Source organism: Molothrus aeneus, chromosome 3 (genome assembly GCF_037042795.1).
Source record: "Molothrus aeneus isolate 106 chromosome 3, BPBGC_Maene_1.0, whole genome shotgun sequence".
NCBI classification, from domain to species: Eukaryota; Metazoa; Chordata; class Aves; order Passeriformes; family Icteridae; genus Molothrus; species Molothrus aeneus.
In genome coordinates this window covers 612,215-626,372 of record NC_089648.1, presented here as the reverse complement: position 1 = coordinate 626,372, position 14,158 = coordinate 612,215, and the positions used below count along the sequence as shown (strand labels likewise).

General features: G+C 40.5%; 1 protein-coding gene across 1 annotated transcript in view; it reads left to right on the top strand.

Moving 5' to 3' along the window:
- The window catches only part of SLX4IP (SLX4 interacting protein), a 69,755-nt gene that overhangs the window by 42,659 nt on the left and 12,938 nt on the right, over nucleotides 1–14,158 (top strand). The window contains exons 6-7 of the mRNA XM_066545996.1: nucleotides 9,734–9,811; nucleotides 11,717–11,805. Coding sequence (XP_066402093.1) covers nucleotides 9,734–9,811; nucleotides 11,717–11,805 — 167 coding nt within the window. The remainder of the gene's footprint in view (nucleotides 1–9,733; nucleotides 9,812–11,716; nucleotides 11,806–14,158) is intronic.

Sequence of the window (14,158 nt, the reverse complement as noted above, 5' to 3'; positions counted from 1 at the left end):
TTCGCAGGGTAATGGGCATTTAACAAGAACAAAAGAAATGCCCATACTTACACGCTCTTTGGGTGTTTTCTTTTTTTGTGATTTTTTTTCCTATCTTACCTTAGATTGTAATACAGTAAAATTGGGGAAAATGCCAAGAAGGGCAACCGAGATGATCTAAGATGAGGAAATGCAATACAGGGAACGGTTACATGTGCCTGGACTCTTCAGCCTGGAAAATAATATCAATTATGGGGAATACAACCAAGATGTATGAAATCATTTCTTGTCTTGTTCTCTTCCAGTTTGAGAGCAAGGGCGTATCAAATGAATGGAAATGCTGTGGTAGTTAGGGGAGCTGGGGAGCTCTTTGCCAAAGGATAACAGATATGATAAAGGCTTGTGCTGCATCCACAGCAACATGGGAGGGTATTCCAGGGAGAGGACAGAATCTCCTGTGTGCACTAAAGGCCTGAGCTTAGAGCCTGGCAGAGTGTCAGTCAGGGAGGTAACCATGTGCACCTGGCCCTTGCATTTTAGGGTCCCCTTGAAGGTGTTTGGCTGTAGGCACCTTTGGTCTTGCCCTGCGTGGCCTTCCTTACCATTGTGCCCCTCTGCAGCTGAGCCCTCATCCAGTCAGAGGCTGGGAGGAGCTCCTGCACTGCCTGGACTCAAGCATCTGCCTTTGGAAGGATCTTCTGTGGTGACACTGATACTGGCAGAGGCCTCAGCAGTGCCTGTCCCTGTTTTACATGGGATATTTGCAGCTGCAGCACCAGCCAGGTTGAATGTGTTCTCCATGTTTTGCTTCTTCCCTGGTGGCAGCTCCTCATGAAATGTCGCAGTTATTTTAAAAATGTCCTTGATAAAGTGGTTTATATAGGTAGTATTGGATTGAAAAAAGCAACAGGACAGTTGTTTAATTCGGTGTATTCTTGTGAAAAGGAAGAATTTGGTGTTGGTTTTGAAAACAATCTTGATCTCTAGCCTTAAAATACTCTCTGCCTTAATGCATTGTATCACTTTCTCTTGCTTTCATCTCATTTCCATTTGTTTGTCTCTTCTTCCCATATGATTTTGTTCATTTTATGAGGAGAAAAAATAGTATGAAAATAAGTCCTAGCTATGTGTGTGTGCAAAAACAAATGTGTTTGCATGCACAAACAGCTACTCTCTTACATATCTATATGAGGTATAAAGGTCTTCCTTTATCTCCAAATATTTCTGCAGAGGGATTTTGCTGCTAGTACTACAGTTTATGCAATGACACAGATATTTATGCAAATTTAAAGTTTATCTTTGGAGTTTTCTTTCTATAGTTAGGCAAAAAATCAGCATCCATTAATCATGTGTCTTTACAAAGTGGAGTGGTGTGTCTCAGTTTCTCAGAGTTGGCTGGAAGTTAATAGGTAATTTATCTCTATCAGTTAAAAATGAAGTTTAGGGTACTAGTTTGATGCAGGTGTTTCAAGTTAGGCAAGATGAACCCCACCTTTAATTTCTGATTTGATACTCACCTGAGAATATCAAAGTGACTCTCATCTAGGCCAGGGAACATAGCCTTGGAAAGAGCCCTTGGCATGCTTGTTCCAAGTGGGAATTCAGCATTTTTGGAGGGCACATGAAGCCAATTTGAAAATCTGTCCCTAAGCACAATTTGTTACTTGGCTGCCTTACTCCTCTTTGCCACATGGTTCCCTCTTGGAGGTGCTCTTTGTGCGTGCTCTCTGTAGGCTTCACAGCTGCTCCCGTCCCTTGGAGTCAGGAATGCCCAGGATGGACTCTCAGGGTCCAGCTCAGGGACCTGCTTGAGCACTAAGCTCTAGCACTACGTAGGTTTGGGGTTTTTTGAGTGCTCACTGTTTGGATTGAAATGTTGTGATTCTAAAAATTAACTAGGTTTAATAGCCTCTTTTGCCTTTAGTTCAACTGTACATTAAATGAGGTGACAAAAAAACGATAGATTCTTACCTTGAAATTAACTATTGGGTTCCTTTTTTAAAAAAAGTGCTCTTTATTAAATGTTTCTAAAGAGAGCAATATTGTTTTGGTTAAAATTTTAGGAAGAAAGAATAGGGATTTGAAATAAAACCTGAAAGAAATGTGAATTCCCTAGAAACGTTCAGAGGAATTTACTTAATTGCAACCAGAAGTTTGACCTGGAAGTGTAACGCTTTGACCTTTTAGCTGTCTGGCTTCCTAAATGTGTTGTTTTGCTCTCTCTAAACTGTGAGAAAATATCTTTTACACATCTTTAACCCTTACCTTACCTAAGAGTCTCATTGAAAGTCTGCAAGCAATCACCAGCAAAAGAAAAATCATCATGATATTTTAAGAAAAAAAAATGGTTGCAGGTATGTATTGAGCATTGAAGTCCTTTTATTTTCATTCTAACTGGAAGTAATTGGGGGTATAATTTCACTGTTAAATATGAGTAGGAATTTCTTTTAAACTTTCCATCCTACCATATTACACAATAATACTCTCCTTTGTTCTTAAGTTTCATTATCATATGACCAAGGTAGAAATTACAGCTTTTAAAATTGCAAACATTTTTGTGGGTTTATTCATATTTGGAAAATTTTTATAAGTCTTTATGGGAATCTGTCCAGCTAGAGTTGGAGGGCCAATTCCTGAGAAAAATTATGGCTCTTTTCTCTGTGTTAGTAGTTTAGTGAGAGCAATTCTGGATGTTTGATTCACCACTGAGTACCAGGTATGTTGTGGTTACTAAACACAAAGTGTTTCTGTGGATTACAAAGGCACAGTGGCAGACCACAAACAAAACTAACCCCACAAAGCTTTGCAGGCCCCATGCCTAATTTAGTAAAAAAAGGAGATAATTAAATAAAAATTTAGTAGTGTAGCAAATAATAAAGACTTCTCCTTGAAAACATGATGGAAGAAAGTTCAATGTAATCTTGACTGGGTTGTGGGCTTAGAACTTGGTGTATCCATCAACAGATCAGAGATGATCCAATGCACAGCAAGTTACACATATTCAGGGAGAAACATTCCATATTCACTGTACAAACCCATGTTTAAATGCCAAAAGTTACTTTAGAGAGAATAGTAGATGACACTTCTGTATTTGTTTATGGAGTATCTTTCTCTTATTCCTTTAATTAAGGTACTTTGTTTTGTGGGGGTTTTATATGTGCACATATATGGGTCATAGGATATGGGCAATGCCTGTCTTTTGTCTGCAGTTTTCTTGCCATTGCAAAAGAGAGGATTGTGGAGTTTGTCTTTTGCATAAAAGACTTTAAATTTGCTATTTAGTTTTGAGGAAGAGGATGTTCTGTGTACTTCTGTTCTTTGCACTTGTCATCTGTTAAGGTGATGTCAGAAATGGAGGCTGCTGAGCTGTGCCATTCAGGTGGTCCCCTATAACACCATGTTCTTGAGTGAGCTAAAATGAGTGGTTTAATACAAACCATTTGCAATCAGTCTCCAGCTCTCTCTTGCACCAGAACCAGAGCTGAGCTGATGGCAGTGGGCAGATGCTCCCAATCATGGCTGTTCTTGGTCTCTTTCAGTGGTAACCTCTTTGCATCAGAGCTTGTGAGAGCCAAAGGACATCCAGATTTTTTTTGGAAATAGAGCCTTTCAGCAGCTGACTTAGTTAGGGTCTGTTTGCCAGCATTTAAAAAGACAAAATACAGAAGGCTCTATTGTGGTACTTTCCACCTATTTGCTATGCCCCAGAATTTCCTTCTGTTCTGAGTTGTTGCAAATCTAACAAGAGTCTGTTGTGTGAAAAGACAAAAACCTGTGAACCTCTGGCACAGCTTGCTTTATTCGGGCAACAGCATGAAACTGCAGGTTCAAGTCCACACATGTCTCTTAGACTCATAGAAGTTATGTTCTTTTGAGGTGTCCTCTAGATGTTAGGGTATGAAAGGAGTTATGACCATCAACATCTACCTCTTAGCTCCACTGGGATATCCTAACAGGAATCCTAAAAATAAAAAATAAAAAATTAGCTATATATCAAGACCTTTGAAGAAACAATGTTTTCATGTTGAAGCTACTGTTTTAAAGACCTGCTGAATATCCCTGCCCCAGGTTGGTCTTTCCTTCTCATTCTCTCCCATCATGTCTCCGGTGGCGGTGTTGGGCTTTTTCGCCAAGCCCAGAGGTGTTGTAGCCCTGTGATACAATATATTCCTGACATTTCTAGTGACCCTTGCCTAGAGACCTTGTTATTGGTGGAAGATGAAAGTCTCAGCAGCTGTGGGAGCTTTAGGGTTAAAACCCTTTCCTCTTGGGGGTAAAAGTTTTGCAGAAGTTATTTCCTCTTGCCAGGGGAAAAAAATGGTGCCTGGAGACCTGTGAAAGGTTTGGTTTACTTTATTTGAAAATCCTTCAGCATCCTAATATTGGCACCAGTGATTTTGCTGTTCTCATGAACACTAAGGGGAACCAGTCGTGTCTGATAAATTCCAAGAGGCTCATTTCCACATTTTGGTTGAGTTTTTGTGCTTGAAGAGACTTTGTTATGTAGAGATTCCTCACCCTTAAAATACAAAATCCTCCATTTCAAGTAGTTCATGGCATCAAAAAGTTTCCTGCAGCTCATGGATTTCTTCAAGGAAAAACCACAGAGCCAGGCTGAAAGGACATACTTTGTGCTGTATTATGCATTCCCTAGCGTGCTGTGAGTCAAACTTGGGCCCATCGCAGTGTCTGTGTCTCATTTGAGCCAGAATCTGCCTTCTTTTATCACTGTGAGGAGTTCAGTGATGGGAGGGGTTGGGCCATTTGGGTAGAGCTGTGTCTGCCCAGTCTGTGGGACAGACTCCTCCTGATGTGCAGAGGTGGCACCAGCCTGTGGAACTGAACCCCATCCCAGTCCAGGCACTTGGAAGAGACTTGGGCTCCTCCTGGGCTGCAGACTTGTCAGACAGTGTTTACCACAGGCTTTGTGTTCCAGCTCCCCCTGCCTTTTGGCTGGTAGCAACAGATGCCTTTCTCAGCCTTTCTCTTGGTTGTTGTGCTCATTCCAGTGGTTAAAGAAGTCCAGGCACGTGGCTTTCTCTGGAATACAGTTTAGATGTTCAAAACAGCAAGCATTCCTAAATAGCTTTCAGTTTGTGCCCATCATGTGCAATTAATAATGTGGTTATTGAGTCTGAGATCAACAAAAGGGTGAAGTGAAATCCTGTGTCCTGTTAGAAAACAGTTGTCTGTGGCAAAGGTACACTGACCATCAAATCTATTGCTCTACATCTCTCTGCTTGAATGCCTTGGCAGGTGCTGCTGGCTGTTACTGCTCATACGTTATGGATGGGTATGGATTTTCCAGGATTGGATCAGCCTTCCTCTCCATCCTTAAGTATTAGTGAGGGGAAGATGGTCTTTTTCCTTCAGAGCTGGTGTGTTCCCAGGACCTCCATCAGAGGCATTACTCATCTTGCAGCCAGATGGTCTCAGATGTGCTTTTCCTTATTCTTTCCTCCAGAACTGCACTGACAGCCAGCCTGAGAAATGCCTTGTCCTGGATCCAGTTTGGCCAGGATAGTTCTGATTTTGCAGTGAATTCCACACCTCTCCTGCTAGAGGAGAGCCCTACAGCCCTGCTATAGGATTTCTCAAAATGGCTGGGGCCAGTTTTGCAGTTTGTGGCTCATACTCTGAATGGTTTAGACAGTGGGCTGTGTCTGGGCTATCCAGGTTCTGATGGCAGGGAGGATTCTTCACCTTCTTTGAGCTGAAGGCAGACTGTATGGAAAGAACAGATGTCATCCTGACATGTTTCCGTTGTTTTGAAACCTATTCTTTGCTGTATAAAACTTTGAACTTGAAGATGCTACTTGTTTAAAGAATATCAAGTGGATTCCAGAAAAGGCTTTGGAAATCTCAGCAGCTTTTTGTATGTGATGTCATGCATCTGCTGTCCCTGTTTTAGACTTGGCTTTAAACTTAAATGCCAGTATTTCATTTGAATCTCTTCTAAATTAGAAATGGCAGCCTACTCTGCAGCACATGGTGTGGAGTTGGACATTTTTGGGAAGGAAAGCTTCACAATTAACAGTAGGTTTAGAATGAAATGTTCCTTTTTTTGATTTGTTTACAAACAATCAGGACTTTTGATTCTTTGGTGAATAATTTTAAGTGGAGAAATAGGAGTGCTAAAAGGCAGTATAATAATATGTCTGTAGAGCACTTTGAAGATGAAAAGCTCTATATACTGTAAACATTATTACTGGTATAGCCTAATCTGTGTGGAAAAATTAATCAAGCATGAACTGAGTGTAGATTTTTTTTTTTTAATGTGCAGTTTAGTGTTTCAGAAAGTCTAATGCACCCATGTATTTGCTTTCACATTGTAACATTAGAAATTTATCCTTTTATATTTTTAATATGTGTGTTGCAATGATTTACTTTGTTGTTACTTTCCAAAAGCAGAGTCAGTCCTAATCCACAACAACCTTTGAGAAATGCGAAGTGACTAGGCTGGGAGAGAAAATAGGTATGATATAAAAATACCGTGTGATGAGAAATGGGTGCCTGTCAGCGGGGAATTGTTTTGGGGGCAGTTGGCCTTAGGCTTTGGACAAGCCTGGAGTGGAGCAGGGAGCCAGGCAGGTGCCAGGTGGTGCTGGGGAGTGAACAGCTGCCAGGCTGCTGCAGATAACTCAGCAGCTCAGAGGCATTTTCCCAGGCTCCCTCCCAGGGAAAGGTCCGTCAGAGCCTGGGAGGGCTCCCCACTGCTGCGCGCGGCAGCACAGCCGCTCCTGCAGCCCTCTGGAAGCGCAGGGCAGCCTGCCTGGCTCTCCTTGCAAAGCAAGTGCTGCTGGGCACTCTTAGGGCACGGCTGCTGCCCTGGGACTCTGAAGTACAACAAGCAGGGCAAATTACTGTTCCCTGGAAAGGCAGTGCTCGCTACTGCCTATTTCAGCTGAAACTGAACTGTGGCTTTTCTAGAACCGCTTCTATGCCGTCTCCTTTTGTGTTTCAGGGTCTGTTTATTTCCTTGGGGTTGGTTTGTTTGTTTGGTTTGGTTTTTCCGTTTTGTTTTTGGACCCTGGATCTGATGATTTAGAGTGCCCAGTTTTGAAACAAAAACAAAACTTCAAGTCACTAAATACAATTCTATTTCTGCCTGTGTGCTGGTAATTGACAAAGGGAGCTTTGTCTGTGTTGCATGGTGAAGAGGAAATTGAAGATGGGATCAACTAGGTTTGCTGAGCCCAGGATGTGTGAACTTTCTACATTACTGGAAGAAAAATTGTCTGTAGCTTGAGGTTCAGACTTCTGTGTTGTGCTCAAAAGAAGTTAGTGATAGAGCATTTGGTATGTATCAGTTGGTCTGTTCTTCCATGAGATCACAAACACATTTAAACTCATGCTGGGTAACTGTGTAGAAAGCTTAAAAAGCTGTGAGCCTATGGACTTCTTGGAGAAGAAGGTTTTCTTGTGGGTCTTAATTTTAAGTTTCTTTCTTCATGAAGCAGAATAGTTAATTGGATAACATATTTCCCCAGAGGGAAGCTGAAAAAGGATATCACCATTTTTATAGTTCTGCAGTAACTCTGACAGCTTTAGAACTGGGGGAGTTTTTCAAACTCCAGCTGACTACAGAGTAGATCATATGTCACGTGCAAGAGGGTTTCAGAACATTTAATGAGTGTAGCTGTGTGATACTTTCAAAGTGCTGCTATCTTAAATGTAGTGCATCTTAATATTTTCTCAGGCTTAGCAACAAGTAACAGCAAATATCTGTTCAGGCCTTTTCAGCAAAGTATTAAATAATCATGGAAACTAAAATGATTTTTTAGTGTTAGTCCCTCTGGGCTGAGCTTAGCAGCTCAGGTGCAATTCCCTGAAGGCTTTATAAAACTTTCAGACTTGAGCTGATGCTGCAAAAATAGTTTGTAGAGGTGTCTTGATCTCTCACATAATTATTTATTTTGTCAGATCTGAGGTAGGTGTTCCCTTCCACAGAGCAGTAGCTGGCTGAATCAAGGGCCTCTAAGGAGAATTTGAAACTTTGTTCAGTCAAATCACATGTGATTAAACACTTAGCCTCTCAGAGAATACCAGGATGTCACTGATCTATAAAAGAATTTCAAGAAAGAAGCATCCTGCTTTTCCTGTGAAAAACAAAGATTCACACTTTTTTCACTTTAGATGCCTTTCACAAAAAACCCAAAACATGTGGAATATCGCGAACAAATGGAGGTGGAAAGAAAAACTTTAAATATTTACTGTCTGAAGATTTGTTTTCCAAGCTGTACTTTTAGGAATGCTACTTTCTCAGCTTTCCAAGGTCACAGTGGCATATGTTGTTATCACACTAATAACTTATTTATATACAGGGCAAATTCTTTGATTTGACTAAGCCTACTAGCAGTGATAAAGAATTGTGGATGCCAAACTGGAGTAATTTTCCTTAATTGTTCTTTTAAGTAAACAGTTAATAAAGGTGGTGGATTGCATCCAAATTTTTCTCTGGTGCTCATCATTTTTAAGGGATGGTTCAACTTGTTACATCTTGACTTGATCTCTAAAAGGAAGTCAAATTTTGGGTGTCTTCCTGAGGGGAAGGAAAAAAGATGGCTGATAAATTTCAAAGGGATTGATTGTGATTGATAACTGTAGCTGTTAATGAGAGCTGAGGCTCAAGGGAACTCGATGGTGAGCTCCAGAAGATCTTGTAGGAGAGAGGGGGACCCTTCAGGAGGATGTGCATTTATACTTAGAAATAAGACATGCCTTGGCACTTGCTCTGTAGGGATTGAGACTGGAACAAGCAAGCTTTCCTTCTTTTTAAATGGTGATATTATAAAAGCAGCAGTAACACTTCATATTCTAACTTATCTGTGCTAATTGCACCTAGGGTGCCTGACTGTCTTCAAAGCTTCAATAAGTTAAGTCTTGCAGACCCCATCCAAGTTAGGGGAAATATGACCAAGCCTCTTTCACAGTTTGATTTCAGTGAGGTGCACAGGGAGACTGGGGAGGATGAGTCACAGATGTCAGGTTTTGCACTTTCAGTGGGAGTCAGGTTGCTAAATACCTTCATGAATGAAGTGCTAACTGATTTACCAGGGTCATTTGGGAATTTAAGTAGAGCTAAAGTACAAGCTGTGTCCTAATACTTTCTCAGCCATAATAGAATCTGTTCTGTCCATTTCCTACACTGCTGATGCACAAGGATTTCTGTCATTCTTGGGAGTAGAAAGTGAAAAAGCCTCTGGAGGTTACAGGTACCGGCTGAGTCAGCCAGGCCAGCTCGGGCTGCTGTACATACTGAAGAGTTCAAATGTGGCCATTTCTCACCGCATTCAATGGAACTGTAGACTTGAGCCCTTTGATGCTTGCGTTTCTTTGTAGTTACCTTTTTTGTTTTCCCTACCAGGTCTGTCCCCTTGCCCTAGAAGGTCGTTAAGTGAATGGATATCTGCAGTGCTCCTGTAGATCGTGGCTGAAAGCATGACACTGCACTATTAATCAAATGACTCCTCTGATCAATTAATTAATTTAATTTCTTTTGTTGGGTTCCAGATCTTGGTGGTTGTTAATTTGTCTAGATTTTTGCTCTGTTTCAGGCACTAATTTCTTGAGACTTCAGTATGGAGTTCAGCAGTTTCTTTTGAAAAATATTCCATTACAGTTACTTTTTCCTTTGTATCATTGAGCTGCTGCTGCTTTCTCTCAATCCAGTCTTAGCAGATGCACAGCACTTTGAGACCAGAATGCCCAAGATACCTTACACTTAATATTATCCCTTTGTATTATGTTGCAGCCAACAGTTTGCACATTACTGCCTACTTTATGAAGAGATGGGTTAATCTCCGTTGTGCTCTAGGGAAACGTTATCGTGGTAAGAAATCAGTTTCTTACAGACTTACTTACAGGAGAAAGAAAGAGAGCATAACTAAGACACTGTCAGATTTTCATCTACTTAAATCAAAATTGTTTTCAGAGCTTGGCGGTTTTGGTGGGGTTTTTTGGTTTGCGTTTTAAAAAGATGATTTCCTGAAAACATAAAAAAAATAAAAAGAGAAGTGTTTCTTGAGATAAGATGGATTTTTTTTTTTAACTTAATTTTAAATTTGTGCATGCCTTGCCCCGGGGTAATCAGCTAAGGCTCACCAAGTTGTGTAAGTATGACGGGACTCAGCATTTTCCCGAGTCTCCGCAGGGTGAATCAGGCAGAGGTTGCAGCATGAATCACTCCATTATTGCTGGAGTGTGCTGTGACATCAGCAGGCAGTACAAGTGTATGCAGGAGAGGCTTTGGTTCCCCACACACCCGGACAGCCCTGACGTAGGTGATGTCATGGCACCAGGGCTGCTCTTCAGGCTCTCTCAAGCCAGGATGCTCTGGGAGGAAGGGAGATCAGCCCTCTCCTGCCAACGCCAGCGCAAAGGAGCTGTAATCATCACTGCCCTCTGCTCTGTCCTCTTGGCATTAAACAAAAAAACAAAGTCCTTAACAATGCTGAATCATGAATGCATATTTGAAAATAATTTATTGGTTTTGTAGGGATTCATGGTATTCATAAGTCTTTAAATCTGTCTTCAAATGCCAGCTGGTTATATTCTAAGTCTATATTGGCTGAAGAGATCAGTGTTGACTTTAAATATTTCATCAAACTTGTCTTGTTAGATTAGAATTTCAGAGCTTCTGCATTGGAATCTCAACATCGTTTGCTGTCTATTAAATCTGAACTGTTCTAAAGCATCAATGAATACCTAAAGATACCTGCATTTTGCTAACCAGCAGATGAGATTGTTATAAAATGTAACAATAAAAGCATATTACTGGAAGCAACTTGGCCTACTCTTCAATTCTACAATTCTTCACATTTGTGAGATCAATCTCATAAGTTTATTTCTGCAGGCCTTGTCTCTTTCTTGTGCCCCAAAAACAGAGTGTTATGGCTTCATTCTGAAATACAACAAACTTCAAAATATTTTAATTCTCTTTTTATAAAAACAAAACCCAGCAGCAACCAAAAAAAAAAAAAGAAAAAACAAAAAAAAAAAAAAAAACCCCAAAAAAACAAACAAGCTGAAAATATGAGGATACTGATCTGGAAATAATTGCATATGTAAACAAGAAAATATCCAGCTGTGCTCTTCCCATAGCATTGCCAGGTATGAATAAAGCTTTGTCTCATCTGGTCTAATCTGAGAACCTTCCATTTTTAATCCTTTGTAAACAGAAACTTTGTTGTGTTCATAACAACCCATGTGATTGTGAGTAAAATGTGTAATTCAGTAGTAGTTAACCACCTTGTTTAATGACTTCAAAAATCTCTGTAGGCCGAGTGTGAAACTCTGTGCCCTGGCCTTACGCTGAGGTTTGGTGCCAAGCCCTGGCTGAATGCTGTTGTGGGCTGCAAACCTAATGTAGAGCTTTTGTGATGAAAAGACTCATCACAGAACAGCACAGAAGAAATCCTTGTTAGGTGGTTTGTCTGTTGGGTCTGTCTGTCTAGGGGTGCAGGTGGACTAATGTGCAGCCGTGACTGTCCTCTTGGGAACTCCATTTATTCTACTTACTGATTTTTTTGAATGCTTTATAAAAACAAAACGAAAGGAGGGGTGGCACGTAGAAGAGAGTAGGTGAGAACTAGAGAGGTGCGTTAAATGAGTTAGTGTGCAATTAAAAAAACAAGTAATTCTGTGTACTAAAAGAACATGTTGGTTGTTGTTGTTGTGAGTGGTTTTGAAAGTGGTTATGACTTTTGTAATCCTCTTTTCAATTCTTTTTGTGTAGAGCTCCGTGTGTTTCCAGAGAAATTTATCGTTTGTGTCAGTAAACTTGACTTTGATCCAAGTGCTTGGACATGTGACAGTGGTGGATTGGTAGGTACAAAACTGTTCTATAAATTTTGGGGGGTTTTTAATAGAAATGAAGCAAATATTTATATACGTAGATGTAGTTACACAAGTATTTGTTACTGTCATCTTAGCACCAGAAAGTCACATGAGCAGCTGGGCCAAAGTATTCAAAAGGGCATCCTGAAACAAGCCTAAATGCAGACAAAAATGGAAATTCGAAAGCTTAGCATTTTATGAGCCTTATAAGTCTTGGAGACCACATGTTTAGAAAGCTGGATATGATCTTAGCACCTTGATTTAAGGATCTTTTTTCCCTTTATATTTTGTCCTTGTAACATTTTACTTTCCAAAATTCTGATGTAGCTGTTTATAATGTCCACGGGTTTCTTGTATGTTTTCTTTGCACTTGTTCTGCACAGCAACTCAAGCAGATCAGTGCTGGCCCTGCTGGGGAAAAAATCCCCAAACAGTTATGGAGGAAAAGGCACTGGTGTGTGGTTAAACACCATAAGCAATTCTCCTTAAATAGTTCATCCTGAAGGCTTCATCAGGGCCAAAGGCTTCTGGATTTTATCCTGCAGTTAAGTGCTGATTGTCTCAGGAGTGCTCACACGGGCCCAGGTGCCACTCTGTGCCTCACACTGAGGGTCACAATTGCACCCCGAGGTCTGCTGGGTGGATTTTAGGAGCTGATCTTACATGTATTAAAGTGTACTTGACCCTTGAAAAAACGTGTTTTCTTTTACTCACTCAACTCCTTTTTTTTTCCAATACCAGCCAGGGTGTTCATATTTGTAATGCTAAATGCAGATTTTCTTGTTTCAATTCCTAGCTTTGTACATACCCTTAAGTGTCCAAGAATCAAGCAAATGCTTTTGGCACTCTCAGAAAAAAAGATCTCCCTGCTCTAGAAGTACTTTGGAAAATTATTACTTTTTCAGTATTGTCTTGAAAACTACTTAATGCTTGAAGTAGAAAATTCTATCTCTGCATTTTGACTGAGAAATAATTATGGGGTTTCTTGTTGCTTAAGGAACTCTTATGAAAGATCCAATTTCCTCATTTGGTATTTTTCATCTTTCCGTAAAATAAAAGTTGAGAAGTTTTCTTTAGTTTTTCTTGTGATTTTGTGTGGGAAGGAGAAGGCAAATTTAAAAATTCAATGTTACGGACTTTAGCTTTACTATTTCAAAATTGGATCTTGATCTGTGGAAACTGCTTGTTGTTTAAAAGGCAAGTTTATACACTTTTATATTTAAAAAGAAAACAAACATCTCTTAGTGAGCTGATAGCCTAATCAACAATAAACTCTTGGGAGTTTGCCTTGCTTAGAGATGCAGTGTGTGTGCACAGCCCTGGCTGGGATGGGCAGTGCAGTGTGCTGCTAGGAGGGAGTAAAAGACAGTTAGCCCTAAGCATCTTGCCTGGTTTGAAGAACTTGGCAACATGGGAGCAGACCCTCAGCAAATGTTTTGGAGCATCTGTTTAATTCTTACCACTCTCACTTAAAGGGTCCACTCCAGAGTGTTTTGTTGTTCCAGGGTTCCTAATGCACATTAGGACCAGATTTGTCATATACTCCAGCTGAGTACTTTGCCAGACTGGGGGAGTGTTTGATTGCCACTGAGAGTTTTTCAAGCTTTTGGCACTGCAAAAGAAAGGCAGAGAATCTGCACTTTGTGTGTGTCTGCTTTTCTCCATGCAGTTGAGCCATGAGTAGGCTGGAATTCTAAACTCTGCCCTACAAAAGACCACCCAGAAGACCTTTCTGTTGATACACTCTGCAGAGTCTGTCATGGGCTGAAAATGAGGCTGTGTTTTGTTTTCTTCTCCACGTTGTTTGGGTTTGAATAATGCCACAGTGTTGGATGCAAGTCCTTTTAAACCTTTAATCAGCTGACACCCTTGAATTTGAGGGCCTGTTTGTGTTTTACAAATGCAGTAAGCTATACATTAATGAAGACTTTGTCACTTTCCTGTGTTGCTGTGACTGTGATTGACCTAGTCAAGACGTAGTGATTATGTATTATTTTTTTTTAACTGTTTTTATGCTGGTTTATGGTCTGGGTCAAGCTTTCATTCCTGAGCTCTGTCAAGACAAATCAGGCTCAGTGTTCCCCTTTCCCATTACTGGGAACCAGTTTTATGTCATCCTGGTGCAGGTTTCCTTCACTGACCACAGTTCTGGTCCTCCACCTGTCTTCAGCCCTTCTTTCTTTGCCTCTTCTCTGACTTTTAGGCTGTTCTGTGTACCTCCAAAATAGGCTGTGCTTAAACAACGAATTTCATGGGATGTAGCCAGCTATGAAATGAAATCTTTGTCCTACAACTTAGGAAAGATCATAATTAGATTGCTTTTGAGATATTCACAGGCACA